Genomic DNA, 27,782 nt, shown 5'->3' on the forward strand with positions numbered 1-27,782 from the left:
CCCCCCCCCCTTTAAAAGCCAGTTGTGCTCGCACCATAGAGGATTCACTGTTTGCATGGAGGAATACTTTTATTTTTAATATTTAAAAATGTGTGTGCAGCTGCATGTCCCTGTGTGTGTAAAAATCAGTGTATGGCTGTTGCGCACCGTCTATAGACTCATATTACTAACACAGGTTTGTCTTTGTCAATGGCGCAGTCGTTTTCAGTTCCTCAAAATAGCAACACGCCAACGATGCTCCTGAACACACCTGGTTTTCAGACCAGCACGTCTATGGGGAACAGATTGGCCAGGGCCCTATATCTGACTGTCTGGTTATATGATCTGGATGTATCACTTAATACATTTATAAACTCAATGACATTGTTAAGCTAAAATTCAAGTTTGTCTTCAATTCAGTTTTGAATGGTGCAGAACCCTTGCACTGAACCCTTGGCTGAAATTACAAAAAAGCTGAAAAGCTGAAAAGCTGAAAAGTAAGAAGCTGGAGAGATGGCGTTGGCGGTCGTCCAGATTCACTCAGACTCTGTGGTGTCGTTAGGCTGGAACGTCAAGTAGGTACATGCAATTGATGGAGCAATGGTAGGAAAAGTTATTTGTGTCTGAATGAGTAGAAGAGGAGGGGACCAAACACTGAGCCCTGAGGCACCTCAGTATTTGGCTGATGTGACTAATGCCTTGTTAGCACTGAGCGGTACAGGACAATACAGTACAGTTCAGTACGATTTGGGACGGTAAACTCTGATTTAACTCTGATCTGGCTTAGTGTATGCTGGAAAATAGAAAGTGACACAGCAAACACAAATGCAACACACAGCAGATATTTTTCTTGCTTCTCAGCATGTGGCTGTTTGTCACAAGAAGAAATGGTTTCAACTGTATTAACAAAATGGCGCCTCTTGTGTTAGTCTAGCTCCACCCTTTAGTATCGAAGTACTGTGATTAGTAGCCAAACAGAAGTGTCCCCAAAAAGTGGTACAGTACAGCTCAGAATTAGGGTACCATTCACAAATTCTGACATCGGAAACGGCAAAAATGTCATACTGTATTGAACTTTACTATACTGTTACCGTACTACTCACTGGAAACGAGGCATTAAAGTCCCAGAAAATCAAGTTTTTATAAGTGATGTTTCAATGTGAAAATTCATAAATCGACACCACTGCTGAATATGTTCTCCCTAAAACTCTAGCGAACCGAAGACAGTCTCAAAAATGCGGTTTGATATCATTGGTGTTCCTTACATCACAAACTACCATTGTAACCAATCAGAAGGCAATCAGAATGGTGTGTGTAACAGTAGCAACACATTATTAGCTGTTTGATAACGTAGTCAAGCAAAAGTCTAATCATCTTAATTACCATTATGTGTCCGACATTGCAAAAGACAATATATAAAAGGCATTTCTATTCTGATACATCAACATCAACCCTGTATAATTCACTCTTCTTCTTCTACTGAATCAGTTTCTGGTTAAAACATATATGTCTGAATTCAGCCAGTGTTCCCAGTGTTCAGCGTTTTGACGGAGTGGATCTCCGGGCTAATATGAATATTAATGGATCTGCTTATACTAAATGAAGCAAAGGGTATAGAGTTACATTCATGCTCTTTTAAAGGGATAGTTCACCCCAAAATGAAAATTACCCCATGATTGATTTACCCTGATTTCACTACAACAGCGTCACCAACAACACGTCTGAGTTAGTATCACTTCTCTTATCAGGTCTTGATATGACGCATCATTTGTTCTCTAATGTTGCGATATCATGTTTAATATCATGGATAGATACCATGGGCGGCAGTGGCTCAGTGGTTCATGTAGATTGTCTACAAACCGAAAGGTTGGTTCAATTCCCGGTTCCCCCTGACCAAATGTCGAGGTGTCCATGAGCAAGACACCTAACCCCAGCTGCTCCCGACGAGCTGGATGGCGCCTTACATGGCTGACATTGCCGTCGGTATATGAATGGGTGAATTTGAGGCAAAATGTAAAGCGCTTTGGATGGCCATAGGGTCTGTTAAAAAGCGCTATATAAATGCAGTCAATTTAAAAAAAACGATTAAACATTTTTACAGCACAAAATATTAATATTTTATACAATGAAACATTAAAGTGACAGGGGAGCTGCTTTAACCAAAAAGCTTAAATTATCCCATGGCTGCACTGTTTTTTTTTTAAAGAAAGGTGCCTTGTTTAATTATCCAGATCCGATTTAATATTTATTCATTTACATAATTTGTATATGCACTATTGTTAAATCACAGCATTTACCTGCCATCTGAAGTGACACATAAGTTTAAAACATTGAATAAAATTTACAGCTTTTACCTATTGTCAAATTACAATATATCTTTTACAATGTAACACAATACAACACAGTTTCTAAACATGCTATATGAAGGAGATGATTTAACTGTGTGGTACTGTGATACATGATGTCCAGTAAGTTGTGTTCTTAATTCATTCTATGCTCAATAAAGCAATTTAGCCTTAAATTGTTCCAGTAATGTAACAACATGAGCCAGAATTCCTGGAATATCCTGCAGTCAGGTGGGGACCTTGAAGAAAAAAAAGTCCCTGCCACACCAGACATAGATGAGCTGTTTGGGCAAGGGGGCCGGCGCGTGACGCTGTGCTCGGATGTAGAAATCTGTTTTTCTCCTCAGGCTGTGGCTGTGGCGTGCCATGAGGATTTGAGGCATGGATTTCTGCTCATTTCATCCTGAGTTTGTCATTTCCCTTACATGGTTTTAATTGCCATGGCCAGCTCCACACCCTTGTTTCTTTGAAGCCCACACGTTTCTCAGGGGTCTTAGGCAAGTAAGAATGAAATCTTCCATACAAGGGGAACCATTCTTCAGCAGTGGTCACTGTTTATTCTGTTTCGTCACTGTTTATTCATGTAGATACGTAATCTAATATCAGACTGTGAGGCAGTGCATTTTATTCCGATGTATCATCCTTGCGGAATTCCATCAGTCAAAGGAAACCCCTATTTCAGACATTTTAATATAATAAAGTAAAAACTTTAAAATAACACAAGTATAAGAACTATGTAGTAAAAAGTACATATTAAACAATATTGTTGGGGCACTTTATGATTATGAATGAACTCTGACATTTAACTGAGTGTCAATATTGAGTAAATATTTTAGGCCAAAGACCTAAATTCTTAGCCTGACAAGCCAGACCCATATCAAGATGTTTGGTCTGGAAACTCACCATAGACAGCTCAATCTGAGGGGCGGGATAAACGGTTGTCTTTCAAACTCCCTCTGCACGCGATAGGATAGCGCTACAACCAACCAGAGCAACGACGGTGAAACAGAGCTCGCTGACTGATTAAACATTCGCCGTATCCGGTGGGCTAAACTACGAACACATCTTCCCTTTTTAAGAATGACTTCAGTGTCGTTCTTTGTTCTTTTCTCAGAGGAAAGCTTAACTCCAAGTCTTCCAGAGTCGCGGTCAAAGCTGATTCGAAAGACCGCCGCCGTTCGCCAGTTTCTGTGTTTACTAGAAGCACGCAAACGCAACTCGGCCGTCGTCATTATGGCCCCGCCCGCCAACTCTATACATGATGTGATTGGGCCGTCCAGATTCTGAGGAATACAGCTCAGAAGGGTATTGAGAGTTCCTAGACGACACTTGCGGGCAAATTAAATTTGCTGCCGCTAGGGTGCGTCTAGATTTCTAGGCTACTAAATTCCAGTTGCTTAGATATTAATATTGTGTTGGCCCCCCTTTTGCTGACCCATCGAGGCATGGACTCTGAAGGTGTGCTGTGGTATCTGGCACCAAGATGTTAGCAGCAGATCCTTTAAGTCCTGTAAATTGTGAGGTGGGGCCTCCTTGGATCTGACTTGTTTGTTCAGCACATCTCACAGATGCTCTATTGGATTGAGATCTGGGGAATTTGGAGGCCAAGTCAACGCCTCAAATTTGTGGCTGTACTCCTCAAACCAACATTTTTGATTTGTGTCAGGAGCATTATCTGCTGAAAGAGAACACATCCAGTGTGTGGATGAGTAACATCCACATGGATGGCAGGACAAAAGGTTTCCCAGCAGAACATTGGCCAAAGCATCACACTGCCTCCGCCGGATTGCCTTCTTCCAACAGTGCATCCTGGGGCCATGTGTTCCCCAGATAAGCGACACGTGATAAGCCATCCACGTGATGTAAAAGAAAAAGTGATTCATCAGACCAGGCCACCTTCTTCCATCACTCTGTGGTCCAGTTCTGATATTCATGTTTCAGCCTTCACTCCCCAACTGCATCAATGAGCCCTGTCACCGGTTCACCACATTTTTTTTTTTTTTTGAGTGTAGAATACACAAATAATAATAGACCCTTTACAGTTTTGAATGACATATAGATAACTTGTTTAAAATTGTGACCCCAAAACCGAGGTGTGTAACCATGACTTCTTTGTACCTTTACACCCCTAGAAACTATCCTGAACTGTGACATGAAAGGCAGCGGACAGGAAAAGATAAACAAAAATAAGAAATTAAAACAATAGTCCATTTCTGTTTAAGAACTAAAGAAATAGTGGAAATTTCTGGTTTTGACAAGAGAGTGAAGAGGAACTATGCCGAGCAATGATGCGAGGGAATTTGATCGTACAGTAAACTGGCTCATATTCCACACATTACTCATTACTTTCATAATGGCTCGAAAGGCCTTTCACTGATTTACTTTCCTGTGAGTCATAAGGAATACTCTCCCTTGTCTCTCACAGTGTATCTACACTATTTATGAGCTCTGACTTAATTTCACGAGTGAGGTCTTTTGTAGTATGTACAGGAAGTAAACCAGATGTGGGCAGCTTCTGTGGAAGGATAAGTGGTCAGCTTGAAGCTATTATTCTTTAGGCCCCCGCATGCCGCAGTCTATAGGCATTTAACCCTCAAATCTTTGTGTATGGCCATCTTTAGAAGTCAGCACAGCCCTCAACTCAGTGGTTTACGTAGGCTTATGGTGTTTATTCCAGTATGGTCTTGCGTAGCTATAACTTCATACTGACGGCAGAAGGTCTAGACTCCATCACAGCTTTCATTAGCCAAGGACCGCCCAGAGGCCGTCTGACTGACATGCAAAGCAACCAATCACAGTTCGTTTTGTTCTGCATCATGTTTAGGAGCACGAGTAATGTAAGCTAACAGAAGAAAACAGGCTGGAATGTATATAATAAATTATTTATTCAAGAATTTTGTGCAAGTTTACTGTAATAATGGTGCTGCAAACTTTATTTACTTTTGAAAAAAAACTGTGTTTAGTTGATCCTGGTAAACATTCATTATCAAAGTTGTAAATGCAATGCAAAAGCATACACGTCTTCCGGAAATCCTGTAGAATTCAACCAATCAGATCACGACTTCAAAACTCCTGAAGTTTTTTCCCCATTTTGTGTGCCTTATGCATCGCGGTCCGTGGGCGTGACGCCTGAGGCTGAGACTAATTCCAGAATGACCCATGGAGATCATCATTAGTGGTATTTTGTAAAACCAACAGCAATATCTCTATTTCTATTGCTCATACTTAAAGGATGTGAACAAACCTAACCCTATTAATGTTGGAGTGTAACTCATGCCACATTTATGCTACGCATATGAATACCTCAAATTGTAAGGATGATGGAGGACGATAACACACAAAAACACTTAATTCTTGAGCCATCGCAAGAGACCACATAGAGACTGTTGAGAGGGAAACCGCCTAACAATTCCTAACTGCTGCATAATATCGTCCTGGAAACAAACCACAACATCCTAGTGGAGGCGATTTTTGTGTGGATCATTTACATTTTGCCGGAAAATAGGATTTAAATACCTTTTGTCTTACAGATACGACTTTTAAGGTCATGAATGTCATAAAGAGTATGAATGTAAAGGCCTATTCACACCAAGAACCATAACTATAAAGATAGCTACAATATTTGGGTCCTCACGAAACGCATGATAACATTCTGTTTATAACTGCGAGCTGCAGTCTTGTCACCTGCCGCTTAAAATGCTTGATACTCGCATCTCATGCTTGAGTGCTGAGCTTGTAAATGGCATTTCAAGCTGCTCAACATGCGAGAATTTTTTCAATACTTTTGAAAATCTCCAGACCTTGGAGTGCAGCACACGCTGCTTTTTTGTCAGGGATAGACAGACTAGTAGATAGACTGTCATCATTGAAGTCGAATGAAACAGATGTTGTGATAGTCTGTACATTCCTATTGTGAACCGTTATATCCGAGTGAAACAACTTCTGGGAACAAGAACAAATCTAGGGTGGGACTTGATAGAGTGGTGCAGGGTTGACGTCAAAACCCAGAAGACTATTTTTCTATTGTTTTTTTTTCTTCTTCTTCATTTATGAGTACAATTATGTGGTAAACATAACTTGCCAATACAAGGTAATTATTTTTAACTAGTTCTGTCAAATTTAGTACGTTACATATACAATTTTTGTTTCAGTTTTAAAATATTAAACGCAATTAACACATAATTTTAACAATTCAGGCACGTCAAGGAAAACATACTTTTACGCAAACTCTTTTACGCATAAAACAAACAATAGCAAACATAATTATGTCAAAATGCCTGTTTTGTCGAGTATCCGTGAAAGTTAAGTTAAATAACGTCATAAATTATCTAAAGTGTTGTGAGAAAACAACCGTCAGATCCGCGTTGGGCAGTGCCAGGTCTTAAAGTGACAGCAGTCATTTTAAAGTTAAAGTGATGTTGCCTGTCATTAATGTCAATCAAAGAACAAAATGTAACAGAGAAGATTGTAGCTTTAATAAGGATTAATCTTTATTTAATTTATGCAGTGCAATGTTTGATAGTTTTATTGAATTTATATAGATTTCCTACCTGTTAAACAGGAAGGAAGGCCACATGCAAATATGACATTCATTATAATGGGTATATGTCAAAATGTTGAAATTGATAGATTTCAGTTATACTGTAATGTTGAATGTGTATCTGTAATATTTATTTTTGTTTGTTTTAAATCTATTTCAAAGAGACATCAGTATCTGTATTAGTATCAGCAAAACTGCTCTTCATTTAAAAAAAGATTAAATGATAATAAATTGCCATTAATTTTAAATATACTGTCTTTAAGTTGTTTCTACATTAATTATCATGATTAAATACAGAAAAATGTGTGTATGGGGGGGGGTGTAATCGATTGAAAGCATTATTTGTAACAAAAAAATAATCATGTAACTAGATAAACCATTTACAATAAATACTATCAAAGAAATATAAGAAAAATCAATAATTATCGCTTTTGATTTCATGATGACTGAAATTAGAGACTGTCATGTAATGTGCTTTCTCTTTGAATCGCGGAAAGCACAAAATTTCACCTGGAAAAGTCATCCAGTTTTCAAAATGATACACGATCACACCTTCCTAACACCTTCACACGTACACGGCCATCCACGTGATGGAAAAGAAAACGTGATTCATCAGACCAGGCGACATTCTTCCATTGCTCTGTGGTCCAGTTCTGATGCTCACGTGCCACTGTTGGTGCTTTCGGCGGGGTCAGGGGTCAGAGGTCACCCTGACTGGTCAGCGGCTATGCAGCCCCATACACTACAAACCGAGATGCTCTGTGTATTCTGACTCCTTTCTATCAGAACCAGCATTAACTTCTTGAGCAATTTGAGCTCCAGTATCTCGTCTGTTTGATCAGACCACACAGGCCAGCCTTCACTCCCCACGTGCATCAATGAGCCTTGGCCACCCATGAACCTATCACTGGTTCACCGCTGTTCCTTCCTTGGAGCACTTTTGACAGATACTGACCACTGAAGACCGGGAACACCCCACAAGAGCTGCAGTTTTGGAGATGCTCTGACTCAGTCATCTAATATCACAATTTGGCCCTTGTCAAACTCGCTCAAATCCTTACGCTTGCTCATTTTTCCTGATTCTAACACATCAGCTTTGAGGACAAATGTTCACTTGCTGCTTAATATATCCCACCCACTAACAGGTGCCGTGATGAAGAGAAGACTTCCCCTATCAGTAGTCATAATGTTATGCTTGATCGGTGTATACATGATTCCTGACAGTAACTCGGAAATGACATTATAGAATAAATGCTAGTGATGCAGGGTATGCAGTGTATTCTTTAAACTTTTCGGCCTTGGTGTTGTCACATATGTTACTAGACATAAACATTGACGAGACCGAACTGAACTGAAAGAACCGAGGGCTTGAATACACAGGGGGTGTATTCAGCCTAATCGACATGAAACAGAACAGGTGACTAATTAACAACCAGGAAATCTAACAATAACTGGGAATGAAGGCAAAGCACAGGAAACATGGTGAAAACAAAACCAAAACTGAGCATGTTACAAAGCGAGTCTTAAGTCGGGAATGCCAGGAATACCCACTTATGAGAATGAGAGTTTTATTGCATTACAGTGTCACTGAGGAACAACCAAATCATAAAAAAATTAAATTCTGCTCACTTGAACCACTTTTCAGACATTTGTTATGATGCACAAGTCATGAAAGAATCTTAAAACCATGGCTTCTCACACTAATAAAGCAAGGGTCAACCACAAGAACTTATTGTGAGGCCAGATTTTGTCTTTTAATTAGCTTTAAAGAAAAATGACACATAATTACTCTTAGAAATTCCCCTTATTAGGAGAGGATCTGTCTGTCTTCAGACAGGAACATGCCGTGATATGTCTGATTTCTTCTTAATGTGCCCTATTTGCCCTATTAGTGGTGTTTGCTAAGGCACGCATCACTGAAGAAAGTCCAAGAGAGAGAGAGAGAAAGAAAAAGAGAGAAAGGAAGGAAGGAGTGGGCAAAGGGTTGAATAGTGCAGATGCAGAAGTGTTTCCCTGCTATTTCAACAGAGGCTAAATAATGCAAGATGGACTTCCTTCATTTACTTCCAAATGATTTGAGGTCCTTATTTTTTCTTTACGATCTCTATATCCTAATAGACAACATACTGGTATTCCACTGTGCAGTGCATTATTTCTCTCATTAGATTAAATTAAACTAATTCAGTCTTTTCATATTGAAGGTGTTTTCCCCCTTAAGAATTACATTTCACACACAGAGACGTAATATATTGTTGCAATAACTGCAACACGTCTTAAAAATACGTTTGAAAACAACAAGTCAGCAGAAAAAAAAAATCGGAGAACTGACAGAGTCGGGGCACATTTCTACTTGCGTCACACGATATGATGACATATGAGCAGATAGCAGTTGTAACGTAGGTCACCCTTAATATGAGAAGCTGGGAAATTCTGATGGATGGACACAAAATACAAAATTCTCCTTTGCGCCATGATCAAATGTACTTGTGTGAGACACAGTTTACCTCTTGTGCCATCGTCAAACATGTATGTGTCAACCAAAGGTCAAGATGATAAACTTGATGGTTTACTTAAAATCACACAAACACATCTGGTTCCCTATCTTTGTGGGGACTCTCCATACGTGTAATGGTTTTTGTACTGTACAAACTGTACTCTCCCCTTACACTAAACCTACCATTACACAAAACTATGGGCATTTTTACATTTTCAAAAAAACATTTAAAAAAAATTAAAATCAAATCAAATCACCTTTATTTATATACCACTTTTAACCAAGTCCAATTGTTTCAAAGCAGCTTCACAGTTAAAAGTTAAAAGCAAGATCATGCAACAGAGTTTGATCCGGCTGTACAGCTGCTCTAGAGAAAACAGTGATGTTATCCAGCTAATTTTAATTATCATAGTGTCAGTGAGGGCAGATCGGCAATATAGCTGAAATTTTGTGTCCCCAACTGAGCAAGACAAAAGTCAAAGGTGGCAAGGAAACAAAACTCCTTCAGGGCCAGAAAAGCTGTTTTCCTTTGGAGACTAAAACATATCTCCACAAGGACAAGGATTTCAAATATTGCCATCTTTGTGGGAACATTTTGTCCCCATGGGTTTACCAGGCCACCCACCCACACACATATATGATCACAAAACTATAAAGCATAGATTATAGCCTACTGACAATGAGAATGCCCTCTGGGTGTGCCAATTTTCTGAAGGCTTTATAGAATAACAGCAATTAATTGGCTGATGGTGCGGGCACCACCCACCGCCATCTGCTCCTCAGATTTCTTTGCCTTTACGAAGTGGTCATTGTAGCCCTTCGGTCAGTGTTTTTTTTTTTTTTTGACAGTCTCTGCGAGCTACGAGCCTAGCGTAAATGTCATCCGTTTTCCCCGTCATCGTGCTGCACCTGCCTTGGGTCCGTGACCTTGGGTCTGGATTTAGAGCTCGAGGACATGGAGAGTGAGAAGATGGGCCTTGCCCTCCCTTCCCTTCCACTGCAAGCGTGCAGTGTACTCCCAGTCGAATTCTCTCATGATTATTTATGCCCTAGTTCGCGTAAGACGATTTCCTTCGAGCTAGAGGATATTGGTTACACCGCAGCATCCAACTTCGAGGATTCTGGTCCTGCTTTAGTCTAGCGGCCAGGAAGCGTGGCCTTCTGCGGCCTACTCTGAGCTTATTGATGTGCTTTCGCGCTTTACAAAGAAGCTCACTATTGACTGGCCGACGAGCCTTACGAGTCTCAGTCGTCTAAACTCAATGAGAGATTTTTAAGCAGCCCAAATTCTAGGCCAGTGCAAAGAAAGCTGCAGTGATCGGCATAACGGCAGCCTTTTTCTGCCTGTGGCAGCTGCTGACTTCACCAATCTGGTTGGTTCTGTGGAGCAGGGCTATTCCGCCATCCCTGCGGTCGAAGACACGCTGACTGCACACCTTTCTACATCTTCGGCTTCTCCTTGGAAATCCCGCCTCCTCCTTCCTACTAAACCATGGAAAAATTCTTCCACCCTTATTGGAAAGTCCTACATGGGAGCTGGTTAGGCAGGCATGGCCCTTTATTCTATAGCCATTCTCCAAGCATACCAGGCAGATTTTTTTATGAAGATGGACAAGGGCGGTGTCCTGACACCAGAAGCTGTCAAGGACCTTCACAAAGCCAAAGATTTGGCCTTAAGGCAAAGTGGCCCTACGGCATTCTCTGATGGCCACCAGTTTTCTGCATCGAAGCATAGAGTTTTCCAATGGTTTACAGAGACTATTTTGCTGGCATATGAGGTGGGTGGTCTATCTTCACCTCTCAGCATCTGGGCTCATTCCAACAGAAGTGTGACTTCCTCTCAAGGTCTTTTAAGAAGGGCCCTCCTGGAGGACATTTGTGTAGCAGTAGGATGGTCCTCTCCGCACACTTTTGTCAAATTCTACAGTTTGGATCTCGACATGGTTCCGGGTTCCCATGTTCTGTTTGCATGAACCACCCAAGTATGCTATCTGGTTCTCATTGAGCCAGATACTTAGCTTGGTGCTTAGCTTGGTGAGTTTTGTATATCATTCCCATTGTGTCATAGCTACGTAGCGTTGAGTGAACCTTTGAAAGAGACGATCTCAGGTTACTGGTGTAACCTATGTACTCTGAATAGGAAACAAGACGCTGTATTTGCCGCCAAGCTCCTCACGCTGCCGACAAGGGACCTTTTTCGGCAAAGAAATCTGAGGAAATCGGAGGCCAGTATTATATAATGACGTAAGAGCATTGGGGTGGTACGTGCGCCATCAGCCAATAAATTATCTATAAGGACTTCAGACAATCGACACCATCAGAGGGCATTCCCATTGTGTCATAGCTATCCAGCGTTTTGTTCCCTATTCTCTTTCATAGGTTCACTCAACGCTGCGTAGCTATGATGCAATGGGAATGATATACCAAACTCACAAACCTAAACACTGCCATGTCTGAATATAGAGGAGACCGGAGAGTGACAGGGGTTCAATTGCAACCAGTGATGCCAGTAACAACTTACTCTGATCTGACCACTTTTTTTTAGAAACAAGTAATCTAACACATTACTATTTGCAAACAATAAACAGATTAAAGATACTTATCCAAGTCACTGTTTGTTACATTTTTTGTAATTTTCTTTAGTAAAAATATTTTTTTTCTTTCTTCTTGCGTCTCGGGGAGTGAAGTCACATATGCAAAAAGTCACATTTTCAGCATTAGGACAGTTCGCGTCACGTGTAATACGTACATACTGCACAGACACAAACATTAACAGCAATGAAAGGAGGCGAGATATACGCGTTTTCTAGCTGGAAATCCATTGACTAAGAGTCACTATTTTGAATCTGTGTCAGCTAAAGATGGCAATATTAAGGTTCGTTGTGCATTCTTTGCTGGTGGAGTGATATCTACCTACAAAAACACTACATCAAATCTGAAGAAACATTTGGAGTCACAGCACTGCACAGTCAAACTTACAGAGAAAGTCCGGCCAGGTGGTGCGAAGCATAGAGCAGGATGTCACCCACCACCCAAACAACAAAAGCTGGACTTCGGGGCAAAACCTGTAAGTAGGGGAGAGTTGAAGAAGTTTGGTGGGGCAGTATGTTGTAGAGGAAATGGTGCCCTTAAACACAGCTGACTCACCTTCGTTTCGTGCCATGATAAACAAGATCCCTACTGTCAATGCCAAGCTGCCGAACAGAACAGATTTTTCTTCTTACGTGGAAGAAGGAGTTTGCAGTGATGGAGAGAAATCTGAAAACTGAGTTTGTGTCAACTAGCCCAGATATTTGGACCGCTAACAACAGAAGTTATATGGGAGTAACGCTCCACTGGATCAGTAGATCCACATTAGAGGGCAGCAAGGCTGCATTGGCATGTAGGGGAATGTGTGGTAATAATAATAATAATAATAATACATTTTATTTATAATGCACTTTATATTTAACAAAATCTCAAAGTGCTACAGAATTAAAACAATCAACAACAATAAATAAATAAGTAAAAGATTAAAATTAAATAAAACTGAAAAATAAAGAAGTAACAAGTCAATTAAAAGCTCTGCTAAAAAGGTGGGTTTTAAGACCACACTTAAAAGCATTTACAGGGGGCTGCAGAGCAGAAGGCCCGGTCTCCCATAGTACGGAAATTGGTCAAGGGAGTTTTAAGACGAAACAGAGAAACAGAGCGGAGGTTACGAGTGGCTGTTTGTGTGGTGAGGAGTTCCTTGAGATAGGAGGGAGCATCACCATGGATGCGCTGGTGCGTAAGGAGAGAGATCTTGTACCCGATCCTGAACAACATAGGAAGCCAGTGGAGTGATTTGAGAATGGGGGTGATATGGTCGAATTTGCGCACCCTCATGAGGATCCTAGCAGCGCTGTTCTGAATACACTGCAGCCTCTGGAGATTTTTGCTAGGGATGCCGATAAGGAGCGCATTGCAGTAGTCCAGCCTGGAGGAGATAAAGGTGTGAACAAGCTTCTCCGCAGCTGCCAGTGTTAGAATGGGACGAAGTTTGGCAATGTTTCTGAGGTGGAAGAAGGAGGTCTTACACAGGTGTTTGATGTGAGCTTCAAAAGTAATTCCATTCTGACCCCCAAACTGGTGACTGAAGTGGAAAGTGAAATGACCTGATGCGGTAGACACATCAACAACTTTCACTCTTCATATGGACTGCGCAACAGTGACTGATAATGAATCCTACTTTGTCAAGGCTGAAGGATTAAAGTCATGCCCAGCTTTCTCTTCCCCCGCACCACAGGTGTGCTTCACACACCATCAACCTCATTTCCACAAATGATGTGGAGAAATATTTAACTTCCAATGCAGAGTGCATGGCTGTGTATAGGAGCAGCACAGCAAAATGCACAGCTCTTTGGACCAAATCAAGATCTACCCTTGCATCAGAAACAGTGGAGGAAGTCAGCAAAATAAAGCTCCTGGTACCAAGATCCACAAGGTGGGATTCCTTTTTTGATGCTGTAAAGAGAATGGCAAAAATCCCCATGAGTGAGCTGAATACTCTTTGCACCAAGTTGGAAGTTAAATGCTTCAAAGACAAAGAGTACCAGTTCCTGCATGAGTACTGCACCGCCATGAAGCCTCTGACTGCAGCACTGCACATTTTACAAGGTGACTGTCCTTATGTGACTTTACTGCCCACACTTGAAGTGTTGATGCAGAAGACCCTGGTTGTGAAAGATGCCCTCTCCAGGTAGATGTTATAAAATTTCTTGCATCACACTATTCATGATCATGGAACAGAATATTTATTATCATTGCAAAAGAAGATTAAAACAAATACAAATGTCAATAAGAAACCGAAAATAAAATTAAATCCATAATACTGATTCCACATTAGGCATGTGACATAATAAATAATATAGGCCTTGTAGGCATAAACAATCTAAGTGCACTGGTGATGCCAAAGCCACAGAAATAATAAAATGCCTCGCAGATGCAAAATGAGGGGAGAAATCCATTTGGTTGTACTTTAAATGAGAAATAATTGCAGTGCTCTTTTCGACTGCTATAGTGTTAGAACCGGTGTGAGGCATGTTAGCTCAATATGAGAGGCAATGTGAAACACAAAGACATGTGACGTGAAATGAAACGTTATCATGTTTTAAAGATATAACGGATGATGGGCACAGACAGCATGGTTACAAAAGAGACATTTACAGTTACTCCCACCACAAGTTTAGCGTGCAAACTCAAAACACATCAGTATCCTCAGTTTAAATAGATGTGTGTGTGGTTTAGGTTTCAGAGATGTTTAGATAGCTATAAAAGAATTCCCCTTAACCATACTTAGCTATTAGATCTGTAATTACTTCTGTTTATTTATTTATTTATTTTTCAAATTGAAGTATTTAAACTGATATAATAGCCTATATAAGTTGAAATACTTCAATTAGTTTTTATATTATATTATAGGAGGTTATAATAATATTATATGGTAAGCCTAATAAGGGGATCAAGGGGATCGTTTAGGGATCCTTGCCATTAAACAACAACAACAACAACAACAACAACAGAAAAAGAAAACCTGATTTAGAAAATATTGGACATCAAGGGTTTAATAAAATAGAAATGGCAAATTAAAGTTAACAGTTATAACTGCATGGTGAAACAACTTTTTGTGTGTGTTTTTATGCTGTACAGGTCTGGTAAAAAGAATTGTTTTGCTCAGGTGACCAAAATGTCCGCCCAATAAAGAAAGGTTTTGCTCAGAGAGAAAAGAAATTAGAGGGAAGGGAACACTGGGCCAGAGGAGACATATATGACCTTCAGATTCTGCATCAGTTGTCAAACATACATTTTTTTTTCTTGAAATATAACACTCCAACTCCATCAAGTGCTCCTGTGCAGCGGCTTTTCAGTCTGGTAGGTTGCTTACACCTCGAAGAAATAGATTTTCTGACAAAAGATTTGAAAAGCTTCTTTTAATGAGATACAACCACTGGTTTACTCGCCTCACTCCACTGTTTCACTCATAACATGCGATTACAATATGAGATTAGGCCAAATTAACAAAAGTAGACATGAGATCAGCCTACATGTGGTGTTATAGCCTACACCTTGGTGCTCTAATGCTGTAAACAACAGGTTCAGTGTTCATAAAACATGTTAAAAAGAATTTAATAGCTACATTTATAAACAATGTAGATTGTAAATAGTAAGTTTTGCCATTACAGTATTAACAGTTACATATATAAAGTCAAGAAAGAGTCATTATTTTATTTTTTTATTAAAAAAAACATGTATTTTTCAAGGAAATAGTTTTTAAGTGTCAGGAGATACATGGTTGACGTTACTGTTCAAAATGCACTTCCCATAAACTGAGTGTTGGCAAAAGCGATTGTCATTTTTTTATTCAGGCGGTGGGGGTGTTGTTGGCAGCAGCTGAATGTAACTAATAAAGTAATTTGTAATCTAACTTAATTACTTTTAAAATCAAGTAATCTGTAAAGTAACTACGTTACTTTTTTAAATGAGTGATCAGTAATCTACTTTTTCAAAGTAACTGTGGCAACACTGATTGTAACACTCAGTTTGACAAGCCAGAAAAGAGCTATGAGGTAACACTCTAGAATACGGTTCCTTCATTAATGAATAATCACACAGGAATAAATAAGTAATGCAATATTGCTCAATAGTTCAATAATTCAGTATTAGTAGTGGCAGATCAAAATTTGCTAATCAATAACTAAAACATTTTTCATTACTCCCAGACTATGAACTACTATATACAGGTTCATAATTAACATGAATAATGCATAATTAATTCTAAAGTGAAGGAAAAGATAACCCACGACTCAACTACATCCTTTTAAAGGAATTATTAATTATTTAGATCAGTATTTCTAAAGTGAAAAACATAACTATCTGGTAATGACTGAAATCATTGTAAGCTTTTGAAGGTTTTTTATTGTATTTTATTTTTTTAAGGTTTTGGATAGTACATTTAAGTTATTACTAGTGGCTTATCATGATCTTCACTTTATAATTCAGATCCAAAGTAATTCATAAGGAAGGAGTTATCCATTAATGACTGAACAGTATGTTAAAGTGTTGCCAGCTATGGCTTGGTCAATATTAATATCATACACTGGCATCAACTTTCTGAGCTCACAGGAGAATAGCATGTTACTGTGAGCAACATTGTAAATTTTATGATCATTTTCAATAGAATAAGTAAAAAATAAAAAAAAATCAAGAAACAGCTAAAACTTTACTTCAGTGTTGCTTCAGTTCAATAACTGTAAATTATCAATTGTGCATACCGATCAGGCATAACATTATGACAGGTGAAGTAAATATCACTGATTATCTCTTCATCACAGCACCTGTTAGTGGGTGGGATATATTAGGCAGCAAGTGAATATTTTCTCCTTAATGTGAATGTGTTAGAAGCAGGAAAATGAGCAAGTGTGAGGATTTGAGTGAGTTTGACAAGGGCCAAATTGTGACGGCTAGACGACTGGGTCAGAGCATCTCCAAAACTGCAGCTCTTCTGGGGTGTCCCGGTCTGCAGTGGTCAGTATCTACCAAAAGTGCTCCAAGGAAGAAACGGTGGAGAACCAGCCACAGGGTCATGCGGGCGGCCAAGGCTCATTGATGCACGTGGGAGCGAAGGCTGGCCCGTGTGGTCCGATCAACAGACGAGCTACTAGAGCTCAAATTGCTCAAGAAGTTAATGTTGGTTCTGATAGAAAGGTGTCAGAATACACAGAGCATCAGTTTGTTGTGTATGGGGCTGCATAACTGCAGAACAGTCAGGGTGCAAAACAAGGACCAAGACAAGATGATTAGTGGTCACAATATTATGGCTGTGTCTTTTTACATGTACATGTGACAGACTTCTGCACACTCCACTGCAAAATGAACAAGCAAAAGACCCAAAATAGTTGTATTTCACATCTGTGTGTATTTTAGTGTGTAAATGTGGCTAATTATTTGATGTGTGTGTGTGTGTGTGTAGACAACACAAAAAACACATTTCTTAGAAGAATTAAATAGTTTTAAATTAATTGTTAGCTTTTTGCACTAGTTGTAACTGGTTACAGGGAAGTCAGTGGTCATTGAGTTCAAGGGCCAAATAAACGTCAAAGCAATTGCCCAATACGGTTATTGCAATATGCTGTCCTTAAATCTCAATGTTACTCATATTGTAGTCTGCTAACGTAAAAAAAAGAAAAAAGAAAATTACAAAATATAAATAAAAGACTTAAGCTATGAGGACATGATGACTAAGGCAAGGCAAAAAAAAGTGAAAAGTCATATGCCGGAATATTCAATGGGCGGAGCTCAGAGAGGAATAAAAAGCAGGGTCATTCACAGAGAGAGAGTGTGTACGACGAGCCATTCAGACAGTCTTGACTTTAGTACGTCCTCAGCAGGTTAGTCCTTTCACTCTTGTCAGGTTTTTAAGCTAACCCTTTTTGAAGTCAAAGGCAGCGTTGTCTTTGGAAGCAACTTGTTTTTTGTGTGTAAATCTTCGCGTTTGTTTAGTCTCCTCGCGCCTCCGTCAGTCAGTCCTGTGAAGAAAGATGAGCCGCTCGCGCAGTGTTGTTGCTCCTCTGCTGCTGTTGTTCCTGTGCGGAGTCGCGGAGTTCGCCGAAGCCTGCAGCTGCTCTCCCGAACATCCTCAGCAGGCGTATTGCAATGCGGATGTCGGTAAGATTCCACACATTTAACCGTTTCATATCCCTGTGTTACATCAGTGCACTCTCTGTCGTATGTCAGCATGTAACGTTATTCGTATGTGTATATGACAGATAGCATCTGACAACATCTTTTATTCTGAATATAATCTATGCAGAAACAACCATGTTTATTATAAATCTAATTCATTTAGACTGCAGTCAAAATCATATAGTATTCAATTACATATGTAAAAGAAAAACTTCAGACAGTCCTGTATTTCACATGTGTGTGTATTTTGGTGTGTATGGTGTGTATCACATTAATTAATACACTTAAAAAAAAATCTAAAAAATACTGCCTAAAAAAGCAATTTTCAACCTTTTTTATGTTATAAAAGAGTTTTTAAGTCAGTTTAATGTAATTGAAGTTAAACATCCAAGTTGACTGTACTTAAAATATTACGTCTGCTATTTTTTTAAAGTGCACACTCCTAAATGTCATGTTTTCCATCTTTGTTTTAGATTAATTCGCTCTCTTTCACTTAATATTCTCAATTATCAATGCAGGTAACACTTTATTTTCCAGTTCCCTTGTTAGAAGTTACATGTACTTACTAGTAACAGTAAGTTATGCAGAATTACTTAAGCAAACACCTGCCAAACCCTAATACTACCCCTATAGTACTTACATGTTAATTAATATTCCTCACTACTCATTGGTGTAACAAGGACGCCTCAAATAACGTGTATAACATGCCTATGGTTTATTTGCCATGGTTAGATATAAATGGGTGGTATATTTTAGGTATTGTAGTATAAAACACAATAGTTGCTGTTTTTTGTGGCAATATAATCCAGTGAATTAAAGTCCTCATGAAATCAAAATCGATCTTATTTTCTTTGTCAGCACATATTACAGGTCTTAGGGTGAACAATGAATCCATGCAAGTTAATACATAGAAATAAATAGTTTGTCGTGGTAATCTTTAATCAAAATCTGAAGTAATTTCCATTCTGGAATTGGCGTTCCCTTTCCAATGACGTTAGTTTGACGGCATGGGTTTGAATGTCCTCCCACTCCCACTAACCACTCCTCTCCAACCGTTAGTCTGCTATGAGTGAGTGATGGAGAGGAGGAGTGCTGAGGTAAACCCTGCCCTCTATTCAGTATTCAGTATCACTTGGAAATGCATCACAGCACTGAAGAAATCTCACGTGCTACTTCCAGTTCATCGGGACTTTAAATTCTGTAGAAATGAAAGGTACCTCAAATATCATTTGACTATTTTCTCTCTCTCTCGTTTTTGGCTTCATGGGCAAAATATTACATGATAAAATTATTCATAAGAAGTAAAAGATGAGTCTTACATTATATAATAGCTGGTTAAAGCTCAAAACAATACAACTAACATTTTTGGTTGAGTCACATTTCACAGGTCATTATAAAACAATTTAACACACACCTGTTAAATTCTGTATAATAATGCATTATTACAAGGTGTGGCGTTACTTGGTAACAATACATAAATGCTTCACTTCCCTTAATAACCAGTTCTGCTAAATCTTGACTTGTTTGGGACACATCCCACTCTCTCTCATTATCTCACATTATCACATTTTATAAAATGGCAATAAAATATGACAAGAACTCAGAGTTAAACTATCAGAAACAAATTCATCTGGATAATAATCAGATAACACTCATAGAAAGTGGTGGCTGAGGAGATTCCCGCCTTCTATATGTAAAGCGCTTTGAGAACCCAGTAAAGCACTAAACTGTAACAAATTATTATTATTTATTATTGTAGAGCTACTTATTTTTTTAAGTTTGCGTTTTTAGGCCCCTAATACACAGTTGTTGTGTAAATGAACGGCCAAAACGCTTAAAAAGCTTTCGGTTGAAAACGATGTTGTGTTAACGGACTTGTTTAATAATTGATGAATCCTGCATCATTGATTCTGCAATAGAAGAGAATTGAGTCAACTATCAACACTATCGTCGTCTGTAGAGCTGCTTTATAGTTTAATTGAACTTGAAATTGAGCTAATAGTATTAGTGACATTATTCTCTTTTGTAGAACTTGGATTTGTTCCATAATTGTTGAATTTTACCAACATTAACACTCTTATTTTCCTCTCTATGACTGTGAAGCTGCTTTGAAACTATCTAGATTGTATAAAGCGTTTTATATATATATATGACTTGACTCTCTCAAAACCATCAGTCAGATGTAATGTGGGAGTTTTAAATAGCCCGCATCATGATGCCACATCCAAGAATGAGACTGTCAATTCCTGTAGTGGGCAGCAGATGTTGTTTTCAACCAATCACTCAATGTATAGGTGGGTGTGCGGTCATTGGGGTCTGACTGCAGTGACCCAAGTTTTACCATCCCAAGTCATGTAATGACCATCTAACTAACGTCAAAGGCTAACCACAATATGTTGCTAGCATGTGGCAATACTTTCTAAAGTTTTTGAGTTGTAATCAGCCTGTTGAAAGAGGTTTTAATGACAGGGCTACTACAGACAATGGAAAATGCAGAGGTCATGTAATGGCAGGGTACTGAAGGGACACCGAAGGTCAGAGGATCTGAGGCAGGTTACACACAATGACACAAGGAAGCTAAAATTAGGCCTAAGATTCTCACCCATCACTTCAACTTTTTCTGTATTTCCAAGTTCACAGATGTGTCAACAGATACAGATTCTGCTATATAGTTTATGCAGCAGTAGTTGGGTCATTCCTACAGTTTGGACTGAGCAGTTTTTTCAACCGTTGCATATATTTACAATGCAAAGTATAACAGAGTGGACGTTTTACACTATAATAAATCCCGTTGCTAGCAAGGGAAGATCAATATGCAAGCAGGCGCTTAACATTTATTTTAATTTATATAAGTTAATCACGTCCAGTATTTGACACAAAAGGGTGGACATGTTTTACCCTATTAAATAAGTCTTCTAAAAATGAAGGAAAGAGAGACAACATTATGGCTTTCACTCAAAGGAAATGATGCAACTTCTGCCAAGTCATGTGATTTAGGTCAAGATTTTAAAGGGCAAATGGCATCAATGTAACAGGGTGGACTGTTTGAGGGACATAAGTGAATGTAATGGTTTTACACATCTAAAAAAGTATTATACTAATGAATTATACTTTATGTCAAAGAGAATAAAGTAAATAATTATAGTGTGATACTAAAAAAATGCTCATTTAGAATCATTATGGTTAATGGTGCACAACTATGCAATGTACAGTCAAATCAAAAATGATTCAGACAGCAGATATAATGTTTCACTAGTGTGTGCAGGCCACTATAGTTCATTTATGTAAGTGAGGAGAGCTAAATAAAGCAAACTGTGACATATTATACCCATCGATTCTTCATACAGTGACTCAAATTTGGGAGCAAAATGATCCAGACACTTTGACCTGAGCATGTTTTTTCTGAAGTGTTTTCTCTTTAACTGCTAATGTGACCTTTGACACACACTGAACAAAATGAAGCATTGCTTGGTGATTGGTTGAGCTAAATTGGTATTATCTAATTGTTTACTCAAATTTAACAGCTGATTGGTTGATTGTAATCTATGACATACACACCAGCTGATTGGTGGAGAGGAGAACGATAGGGATGATAAGGAGGCCATGGACAGAGGACAATGGCAAATTTGGACAGAATGCCGGGGTTACACCCCTAGTCTTTTTATCAAGGGACATCATGGGGTTTGTAATGACGACAGAGTCAGGACCTCAGTTTAACATCCCATCTGAAGGATGGTGCTTGCTTGTTACAGTATAGTGTCCCCATCACTATAGGGGTGTTAGGACCCACACAGACCACAGGGTGAGCGCCCCCTGCTGGCCTCACTAACACCTCTACCAGCAGAAGCCTGGTTTTCCCAGTTGGTCTCCCATCCCAGGTACTGGTTTCGGGCTTCAAAGTAATATGGCTGCTGGCTACAGAAAACAATAGTGGCATTATTAAGCTTGAGTCATTTCATTGTTGATTCATTTCAGTTCAGTAACAGAGTCGAACATACAGTGACACTCAGAAAAAAAGCGCTTAGTTGTTAAATGTTCTCTTTTACTCTTTCTGCAGTAGTCTTTCACAGCTGGGCATCCTATCAGACCCCCTTACGGCATTCCCACATAACCAGTAAATGAATAATGTGGAGGGCTCCCTTTCCCCCTCACATACCTGCAGCTGAAAACAGCACCCACACTGTGTGTCTAACTTCCGCCTCGGTATGGAATGAATGTGTGGAAAGGGGAGGCTGTGATTAAACCAGCATAAACCCTGTATGTGTGTTACTGATGAGACAGGCATGCCTGACTTGAGACTGGGATCCTGTGGGTGTATTTGGCATTCTGAATGTGTGGCCAATAGAAAAGACGCTCTGTGTTTGGGCCTGAATGTGTGGACAGTGTGTATGGGCTCTCTGAAACGTCAGATAGATGAGGGAAAGACTTTTATAGGGATATTTTATATCTCTTATTCCTATATAATACCATTCAAAGGTTTGAGGTCAGTAAATAAACATGTTTTTTAAAAAAATAAAAGAAGCCTTTTATGCTCACCATTTATTTTTAAAAAATAAAAAATACAATAAAACATTAATAGTTTGAAATATTATTATAATTAAAAATAGCTGTTTATTTGAATTTTCAGCATCATTACTCGAGTCTTCAGTGTCACATGATCCTTCAGAAATCTTCTAATGTTAAGAGTTTGGCTGCTTTATAGTTTATTTAAAAAGTTATATGATTGAATATGAAGTTTAAAAGAACAGTAGGATATATATCAAAATCATGCGCTCGTGGGAAGCATGTGCTTTTTCTATATTTGGACCATTTTTATAAAACTGGTGAAAAAATCCCTTAAATTTGCTTTGAAGGAGAGGCCTGAGCGATATCCTGAGAACAGGGGGAGCTCTTTTGACGAGGTCCTGTAACTAACGACCCAGAAAACCCTAGAAAACCACATACGGTCTTTAAGATAAAGGTCCTTTATTGGCATCTAGTTTTATAAAGAGCCTTTAACATCCATGAAACCTTTCCATTCCACAAAAAGGTTCTTTATGCTAGAAAAACGATTCTTAAATACTTAAGTTATACTTTGGTTCTTTTAAGAACTGTTGCCTGAAAGGTTCTTTAGGGAACCAGAAGTGGTTCTTCCATGGCATTGCTGTGAAAACTTAGCCTAGAAATCTAGACGCACCCTAGCGGCAGCAAATTTAATCTGCCCGCGAGTGTCGTCTAGCAACTCTCAATACCCTTCTGAGCTGTATTCCTCACAATCTGGACGGGCCAATCACATCGTGTATAGAGTCGGTGGGCGGGGCCATAATGACGACGGCCGAGTTGCGTTTGCTGCTTCTAGTAAACACAGAAACTGGCGAACGGCGGTCTTTCGAATCAGCTTTGACCGCGACTCTGGAAGACTTGGAGTTAAGCTTTTCTCTGAGAACAGAACAAAGAACGGCACTGAAGTCATTTTTAAAAAGGGAAGATGTGTTCGGAGTTTAGCCGACCGGATACGGTGAATGTTTAATCTATCAACAAGCTCCAGACCAAACATCTTGATGTGGGTCTGGCTTGTCAGGCTAGTGAAAACTCCCTTTATTTTTAAAAGTGTAGAACCTCAGAACGTCCCAGCAGTGAGGCACAGAGCACCATAGGACCCACCTAACACTCCTAGAGGAAAGAGCTCTCATTTAAAAATCTGGCCTTTCAATCTCTATTTTGTTCAAAGCCTACTGAATCTAACCTACTGAATTGACTTATTATTGAGAGATGAGTTTGGAATGAGCGTTTGGTATTTGTATGTCAGCAGCTCTATGGAGAGCAGGCAGTGTGGAGATTAAAGCGTCTGGGCGGGGGGACAAGCTGCCCGCTGGAGTCAGACTGCTGACTGGCTTCCTGAATATCAGGCTGAGAGCACATTCCTCACACGGCCCTCCGCTAATCAAATACTCATGTTTCTCCATACACACACCCGGCTTTCAGCACCTGTAGTACAGACACGAGATAAATCATCTCTCTCCATACTTGGAGGATCCACAGTGGAGCGGGATTAAACGTGCCAGAAACATTGATGGATATTTGAATGCGTTTGTCTTTTCAGTCATCAGAGCCAAAGTAGTCGGACAGAAGGAGGTGGTTACCGGCAAAGATGCCTATGGATATCCAATCAAAATGATCCGATATGACATCAAACAGATGAAGGTTAGTGGGGAACACTATCCACAGATTTTAATTTAGCACTGATTTATTTGGCTATAGCCTACATGAAGCTAAATACAAATTAATATACAAGTATATTATAAGATATACACCATTACCAAGTTGCAACATAGAAACATAGCAAAACTTATGCAAAAATAATAAACATACCTGCACATACAGTTGAAAACAAGCTGAAATAAACACTTAAGGCAGGAAAAACCGACAACTTTAACACAAATCATGATTACATGGACATATTAAAGACTAATTTCCATGTAGTTCCTTGCTCAATACACTTTTACAATAGTGCCTGATTTGTAATCGAATACATTTGGATGTTTGCATCACATAACATTGCTTTTCTGACTAAGTAAACCTACTTGTGACCGTCTGAAATGACTTCTTCTTTGGCTAGATGTTTAAGGGCCCTGATAGAGAGATTGAGACCATCTTCACGGGCCCCTCCTCAGCTTTGTGCGGGGTCAGTCTTGAGAGCAATGGCAAAAAGGAATACCTGATTACAGGTAAGAGCGAATTAACGTATTGAGGGGAGCAGCATTCAAGAAACAGCCTCTCCTATTCCTTCTGTAAACTGTGCCTTTATACCAACATCCTCTCATTGATCTGCACAGGTAAAATGGATTCAAATGACACTCTGCGTGTAAATCTTTGCGACTACATTGAGTCTTGGGAGTCTCTGAGTCTGACACAGAAAAAGAGCTTGGGTCCACGCTATCAGATGGGCTGTGACTGCAAGGTATTGTATATCTATCCATCCATCCGTCTCTCCATCCATCCATCCGTCCATCTCTCGCTCATAGCTCTTCTTCTCTTGTCTTTGTGCAGGTCGTCCAGTGCTCCAACATCCCCTGCTCCATTAGCGACCCTATCGAATGTCTCTGGACGGACTGGGTGGTGGAGGGAACAGTTCAGGGCACTCAGGCTCAGCATTACACCTGCATCAAGAGGAACGACAGCAGCTGTGCCTGGTACCGTGGATCCGCTCCACCTAAAAAAGATTTCATGGACATTGAGGAGCCATAAGCTAGTCCTCAGTTCAGAAACTCATCCAGAAACCGCTCTCCCAAAACACAGCTACACACTCACAAGAACATGTCTGGGTCATCTTAAGGGTTTACCCCCAATTCAAAAGAAAAAATATACAGATGGTAATATTTTTGTAGTAATATAAATAATGAATCATATTTTTGTGTAAGAAATAATAAACTTAAAATACCATAAAGCTGGCCCTCCTCCTTTTTTGTCATTATGGTAATACGAATTACAAAAGTTTAAATGGTCAAATATTTGAATATCATATAATTAATTTATGTTTATGTTTAATTTTAAATGCATATAGGGTTATTCACATTATTACAGTAAAAGTACAAACAATTAAACTCACCATTGACTCATATGGACATATTGTGCGATGAGAATTATGCAGTGAATATAATGTCAATCTATATTGTGATCTATATATGTTAGTGTGAATTGTGATGCAGGCATTTCTGTGTAATATTAACCCATACATGACTACAGTACATTTGGTTGCATGTTAATATATCACGTGAATCTTACCTCTAGTGTTGAAATATTTTTTTTAATGACAGGCAGAAAAGTTTCTCCTAAGCACTTTGAGAACACAAGTGTATTTTTTATTTAAATTTTTTTGTAATATTGTTGCTGTCCAATAAAGAGGAAATTGATTACAACATTGATTTTTAGTTCCTCAAGCACAGGCATTTATATTTGTCTTGAAAACTGATTTCAAGCATTTAAGCAGAAGACATTTAAGACATACATATTCTTTATGATAGCATTTTCTCCAGAATTTTGACATACAGTTTTCTTTGAAAAATGAATGTATAGTTTTGTAAAGCCGATAGCAGCCAGTAGGAATCAGCATATGAAGGTTTTGAGAGAATATATAACGTGGTTTTGATTTTATTTAACATCTTTGTCTCTGCATCATTTCCATATTTCATAGTTTTAACTATTATTCTAAAATAGATTTTTTTTTTAAATAATAGGTATAATAGTCAGAGTAAGTGTCCAGACCTTTGTTCATGAGTGTGTTAGGAATGTATATTGTCAGTAAGATGTAAACTCATAATGTGCATATAGCAGCAAACTTAGATCTGGCAATAATTTATGCAATATATACAGGATTTTCTAATTTATTTCAAAATCATGCGTCCAGAAAATATATACAGTCTTCTTTCTTTCTTTCTTTCTTTCTTTCTTTCTTTCTTTCTTTCTTTCTTTCTTTCTTTCTTTCTTTCTCTTTTTGTAACTTGATATAAAGTACTTCGATTTTATTGTTTGGTCATGTCTTAGAAAATTTCCCCCCTGATATTTTTGTACATTACTGTTATTTTGCCTTGCGCATTGATTCAACAACTTTTTTTGTAGAGTGAGATTTCCAGTGGTGGAACCACTTGGGAAGACATGTTGAGAGCCTTTTCATGCTTTTTAAAGTTTAATACTCATTGTTAAAACTGTTATGTATTCATGAATAAAGGAGCATAAATGTCCACTGAATTATTGTTTTTCAGTATCTGTTCAGTAATATACCCAGCATATTGTCCATATTTATTCATTATTATCTGGCATAATGTTCCAACATGTCGCAAAAACATTGTTATTAATGATTAGTAGTGATTTTACTCAGCTATTGACCTGTTTGATTTCTGACCTGTAAGGTTGCCAGAATAATACACTCTTTAATAATAGGCCAGAGGAGAACTGAGTCTGGTTTCTCCCAGGGTTTATTTTTCTCCATCATGCCCTGATGGAGTTTTGGTTCCTTGCCACTGTCGCCTTTGGCTTGGCTTGCTCAATTGGGGACACTAAAATTATGATCTAAGTTATTCAAATAAATATACAAATAAAATTAATTTATTAGGTCTTATTTAATTCTATAAGCTATAATACTGACTATAATACTGAAAGTTTATTGATTGATTGATTGAAATCCTATGGGAAACTGCTATGACATGCGCATTGCGACCCCTAGTGGCACTGAGGCTACTCACTTTTTTCTCACTTATGACACTGCAATTTTAACCAGATAGAAAAGAGAAATGCAATTTAAGCAGTGCATTTAGAAATAGCAAAATCAAATATAGATCAGCATTGACAAAGCTCAACATTCAGCATTTCAGTATACACGGATCAGGCCTAACATTATGACAGGTGAAGTGAATAACGCTGATTATGTCTTCATCACGGCTCCTGTTAGTGGCAATTAGTTGCTTATATTAGGCAGCAAGTGAACATTTTGTCCTCAAAGCTGATGTGTTAGAAGCAGGAACATTGGGCAAGCGTAAGGATTTGAGTGAGTTTGACAAGGGCCAGATTGTGATGGCTAGACGACTGGGTCAGAGCATCTCCAAAACTGCAGCTCTTGTGGGGTGTTCCCGGTTGACAGTGGTCAGTGTCTATCAAAAGTGCTCCAAGGAAGGAACAGTGGAGAACCGGAAAAAAGCAAATAAATCAAAAATGATTTAGAAAAAAAGTTACCTGGTTGCCTTAA

The 27,782-nt window shown here is 38.9% G+C and overlaps 1 protein-coding gene across 2 annotated transcripts; it reads left to right on the top strand.

Moving 5' to 3' along the window:
- The first annotated feature begins 17,634 nt into the window (after window positions 1–17,634).
- Window positions 17,635–26,788, top strand: timp2b (TIMP metallopeptidase inhibitor 2b). Of its 2 annotated transcripts, XM_067424389.1 has the most exons (6): window positions 17,635–17,766; window positions 17,879–18,043; window positions 24,144–24,244; window positions 24,660–24,768; window positions 24,877–25,001; window positions 25,091–26,788. In XM_067424389.1, exons 2-6 carry the CDS (start codon window positions 17,917–17,919, stop codon window positions 25,286–25,288), a joined length of 660 nt encoding a protein of 219 aa, XP_067280490.1. In that variant the 5' UTR covers window positions 17,635–17,766; window positions 17,879–17,916; the 3' UTR covers window positions 25,289–26,788. The 2 variants fall into 2 exon arrangements, with proteins under 2 accessions (XP_067280490.1, XP_067280482.1); XM_067424381.1 differs by having other exon boundaries at window positions 17,671–18,043.
- Window positions 26,789–27,782: the final 994 nt, after the last annotated feature.

Source organism: Pseudorasbora parva, chromosome 2, assembly GCF_024679245.1.
Source record: "Pseudorasbora parva isolate DD20220531a chromosome 2, ASM2467924v1, whole genome shotgun sequence".
In the NCBI taxonomy this organism is placed as follows: domain Eukaryota; kingdom Metazoa; phylum Chordata; class Actinopteri; order Cypriniformes; family Gobionidae; genus Pseudorasbora; species Pseudorasbora parva.